Raw genomic sequence first — 5,105 nt, forward strand, 5'->3', positions numbered from 1 at the left:
CGGGACCGCCCAGGGGCTGGGTCTTCGCTCTTCCCGGGGCTGAGTCCCTCTTGGCCCAGAGCGCCTCTATTTGTCTTTTTTCTTCTCTTTTCCACTCTTCCCAATAGTCTCTGCCCCACTGTTCTTTTTTTCTCTTTCCCCAAGTGGGACATCCTTCCTGGGCAGAGAACAATTTTTCTTGAATATTTCCATAGTTCACACCAGGGCTTCTGAGTGACCTTGGGGAAGTCTTGGAACCTTCTGGGTCTATGTAAAAAAAAAAGGGGGGGGGGAGGAAGGGTATTCTCTAGGTCTGTTTTTCTGAAGATGCTGCCAAAATTCAGCCCCAGAGGACTCAGACAAGGGAATGAAGGCGTTTCCTCTCCCTCTCCACCTTGCCCATAATGGGACAGAGCAGTGTGCATAAGCCCAAAATCATCCGGAAAAGAAGGGCTTTTGGTCTGAGTTTTATATTAAAATGAGGGAGGGGACTAATTTAATTCTTATTTTGAAAAATAAGATGGTAATGCTTTCTTACGACTCCTTGACTATTTTGCAGCACTCCAAACTTTGTTCTGTGCACCAGCCCTCCTTGGCTGGTTTTGCCCCTGGGAGCAAAGAATGGCTTGTACATTCCTACCAGGGCACAGGGAGGGGTTGGTGATGGTTAAGAGAGAAGTTGGCTCTGGGTGTAATTGTGCCAACTGTTGGAGGGAGGCAACGGGAGGGTGGTCTTTTCTGTGGGTTTGGGATCTGGTTACCTTTAATTCTCCCCCAGGCCACCTCTTGCGCTAATGGGAGTCTATCAACTCAGGTTTCTTCACTTGCTTGATTGTGGAAGCAAAGGGGCAAACAGCAAAGCAGACAGCTCAGCCAGAAAGAAATACACCAGGCCTCTGGAGCTGGGGCTGCAGGCTCATGGTGGGTGGCACCGCAGGCCTAGGGCAGGGCGTGGTCGAAGGTCTCAAGACCAGGAGGAGAGTTTTAAACCTCCCTCTGACCAGCCTCTTCTGCTCCATCCTTTCTCGAGGCAGGAGGCTAGAATAAGTCCTGCGACCTCTTAGAAAAACATGCTTTTCACACCTAAAATTGAATTGTTCAAAACCAAGCCAATCACTGCAGGTGTTTGAACAGAGTTGTTTCTCTGCCCAGAAACCATAAAAAACAAAACCAAAAATCTCAAGTGCCCTTACCTCTTACCAGTTTATAAAATATTTTCCACTGATATCGACTCGCCTAATTCTGCCAGCCCAAACTGCCAGCAGACTCCTCGTTGTCATTGTAGAGGCAAGGAAATGGAGAGAAAGAAACCAAGCATTGTGTCCAAGGTCACAGTCAGGAAATGCCCAATCCCTGATGCGGACCCCCTGTGCAAGGCCTCTTTGATTCCACTGCTTCCTGTCATTCCCTCCCATGAAATAGGCACACAGAGACCCATGGCACAGCCTGGAAACTCTGAGAATGCCTTTCCAACCTCCTCACCAACCTCCCAGCCCCCAGGGAGGAGGGGTCCACTCACTAGTTAATGCTGCAGTTTGCCACCATCACAGATACAGGTGGGGATGTCCCGATGGACACCTGGCTCTGGATCTAGCTTTTTTTCAGATCACATTCTCCTCAGGACAGTTCTTCAAGGAGCCCACGTTAAAATGACCCCACCCCCAAACACACACACACATCAACCGTTCATGTTCCCCTTACTGCCAAGATTCTTCCTATAAACCACGTAAAATAAATAACCTCAAATATAACTCTTAATTGCTTCCAAGTCAGTGTTTCCTCATCACTAAATTTTATTGCTTCCCAATCTTTAGGACGAACCCCCTTCGGGACTCTGTCCCTTCTAGGAGACAGGCCAAGGAAAACAGCTTCTTTGATATTTGACCTGGGTGGCCCAGGCCCGGAAGATGAGCAAGGGTGTCAGCGTGCTCCGAGTCTGAGAGGCCTCCGAGGGCTGAGGCTGGACCCTCGGAGACAAATGGGGAAGTTTTCCGTCTGCTCGTCTCCCCCTACAGGCCACGTGCGCCATTGCAGCGAGAGCCCTGTACAGCCCATGCATGCATTTTGCTTGTTCGCATTTTCTTGGACCTCGGGATCCACTCTCCATTCCCCAAGGGGCTGCGTGCGGGGGGCCCCACTCAGGGACTCCGCCCTGGGATGCTCTAAGGATCTTAGACCTCGGAACTGGATTGACTTTCTAGAAATAAGTGTCGGAGGGAGTGCAAACCCGTGTGTAGCCGAACGCTAAAATCCTCCCCATAAAAATCAACCCGCTTCCCCCTTTTGTTACAAATAAACCTCACTACGTGGAATAAAAAGCGGTGTCAGTAGTGTTGCCTTTAAATCTCAATTTAAGAGGGAATTGTAGTGCCTTTCGTCGCTGGTGCGCAGGTTCGGTCACATCAAATATGAGTTTCAAGCCCTCCCCCACCCAATGCTAGCGTTCATTATATATATTTGCATTTTCCCTTCCGTTCTAAACCTTTGCGGTTTACCAAGCTTAAAACAAAAAGAGCTTTTCAGAGGGGTCTCCCAGACATCCGCCAGGACTTTAAACAGGCACTGCCGGTTTGGGGGTTTGGATCTGAGTCTCCTACCCTCCAAGAAATAAAGGAAGGGGACCATCTCTAAGCTAGTTCAAGGTTAAGAGGCTGGAAGTTGTCAGCGGTTCTCTCCTTTACACCCTACCGCCAAGGCATCGCTGGAAAAAGCCATTCGGATCTTAAGCAGCGGCTTGTGGCTGAGTGTCAAGCTGCGGGCGCAGGCTCGGCCGGTATTGCTGCTATGCGCGGAAATATGAGCGAGTAATTTTATAAGTAACAAAGGATCAGGGATGGAATGAGGCCCCTGTTATCCAATGTCATTTAGAAGCCTTGGATCAGCAGCTTCTTGAAGCTAAAAGTGAATGCAAGAAGCCCTGCCTTTCCCTTTTCCCAGGAGTGTCAGCTATATTTAGAAATAACCTCTATGTGTTTGCACAAATCATGTACCATTTGCTGTTTGTGTAAAAACCGATTAGCCAGACACAACTGTGAAACAACTTGTTACTTTTATAGCTGCAACACACAAACAGATTTAGATCCGTTTAGTTTTCCTTGTAAAAGGAGATTAGAAGGGACCCGCCCGGAGACTGTGTGGTCCATAATCTCTTCTCCTCGAAGGTTACTGTGGCTCCGCGGCGGTTATCTGGATCTTGTTTGTCAAGTTGAACTATTTCACTCCCGGCAGCCTGTTTTATTTTAGGACCCTGATCCAGAAGGAATGTTTACTGAGACACAATAATGTTTACCATTGACCAGGAAAACAGATTCGGTATTTGTGAGGGTCTTTCAAAGCGGCTCGGTCCACGCCGTCTGCAGAGAAATAAGGCTCGGATCTGAAGCCCCGAGGCATCTCTGCGACCAGGAGGCAAGGTGGGCGCCAGCGGCAGGGATCGTGGCCGTGCTCTGCAAACAGGAGGAACCTGGGGCTGAGCTGACAAAACCGCTACCCGCTCCAGCTTTGAAGAGAGATTTCGCATAAGTAATTGTAACACCTAAATTAATTACAAAATAATTAGAATTGATGCCCTTTGAGGATACGGTAGTGGTGGTGGGAACCGGCCTCCGGAGTCTAGATGTTACATGTGTACCTTAATACTTTTAAGGTTGCAACAGCAGAAATGCACATTAAAATAATCTAGGAGGAAAAAAAAAATCTAGGGCATCTTCACATTCCTGCCCTATGATCTCAAATTTCACACTAAGTATACGCATTTTTTTAAGAAAAAAAAAGGGGGGAGGGGGTGATGTGCACCTGTTTTTAAAAGGATATTAAGGCCACACTATTCCTCGGCCTTCAGAAAAACTGCGGGTTGGAGGGCGGGGAGGCATCCGAAGAAACCGCTCAGAAATTGAAATTATGTTGTGGATTGCCATAGAAAAGAGGTATCTTATTTGAAAACATTATTTAAGAATAAAACTATGTATTACCTATCAGGTTAATATAATACAATTCCACTGCAAAATTCAAAATGCCATAACATACACTTAAAAAAATCAACTGGGTTTATTTACCACTTCCACTTGAGCAATGAAAATAAGAAATTTCAAAAACTAAAGATTTAAATGCTAAAAGGAGGGCTATGTCTGGAATTTATATTCGTTTGAAAGGATAATACTAATGACCAAGATCTGCATTTGAGAAATTTTCATTGTGCAAAATATGTTGGTATTTTTTAATTAAAAGATTTAATTGTTGAGACTAAGGTTTCTTTTTCTTTTCTTTTTTTTTTAGGTAGCAGGTTATTTTATCTATGGACATTTCTGGTCATTAGATTTAATGGATTGATATGAACAAGATCATGCCCCACATCTGGGTTTTATGTAAAAACTAAAAGAAAAATATTACTATGATTTAAATTAGCATATTCTTTCCCCTGTTCAATTAAACTTTTCTTACAACAAATTATGAATTAGCAAACTCCTCAAATTTCTGGTAAAGATGAAATACAAATATTTTAAAATCTCGTCATTTACTTCAGATACCTAAATGAAACACTAGGCTGAGCGTTTTAAAAATTTATTTACAAAGTTGTGTACAACACGATGGAATAACATTTAGAATACCATATATATTCATTCATATATAAACAGACTTTTATAATAGAATGACACTTCTTGCCTTTTGAAAATTCTTTTACATTTAAAATCTCCCAATGTCTCTATACATTTTTCTCACATAAAACTGTGGAGAGTGAACCTTCAAAAAAAATGAAAGTTCAGAGCTCTAAATCTACTGAATTTGTTTTTTTTTTCTTAAAAAAATAAAAACCCCAAAAGGAAAGTCAATAATTTTTATACAAATATGTACAAAGAATTTCCCTCCCTTCCCCACGGTACTGAGAGCAGATGCCGTCAGGGAACATTTTTGGAAAATTTAAGTTTTCGGTTTTACCTGTATGGAAAGCTATTCCCGGCGGGCGCGCGCAGAGAGTTTGGTCCGCCAGCCTAGGTGTGCATAAGAGGGTGGAGGCTGCGGAGGTCGGTGCTGAGGGGTCGGGGGCAGGAAATGGAGGAAAGGCAGAGTCTGGGATGGGGCAGGGGGGCCGGGACCAGGGCGGGGCGCCCAGCCTGGAAGTGCAGCCG

The 5,105-nt window shown here is 44.9% G+C and overlaps 1 protein-coding gene across 1 annotated transcript in view; it reads right to left on the reverse strand.

Moving 5' to 3' along the window:
• Positions 1 to 2,640: 2,640 nt before the first annotated feature.
• Positions 2,641 to 5,105, reverse strand: part of FOXD3 (forkhead box D3) — a 3,406-nt gene continuing 941 nt past the window's right edge. Inside the window, exon 2 of the mRNA XM_014549241.1 lies at positions 2,641 to 2,761. Within this exon, the coding sequence (XP_014404727.1) occupies positions 2,641 to 2,761 (121 nt within the window). The remainder of the gene's footprint in view (positions 2,762 to 5,105) is intronic.

This window comes from Myotis brandtii, unplaced genomic scaffold, assembly GCF_000412655.1.
Source record: "Myotis brandtii unplaced genomic scaffold, ASM41265v1 scaffold540, whole genome shotgun sequence".
Lineage (NCBI taxonomy): Eukaryota > Metazoa > Chordata > Mammalia > Chiroptera > Vespertilionidae > Myotis > Myotis brandtii.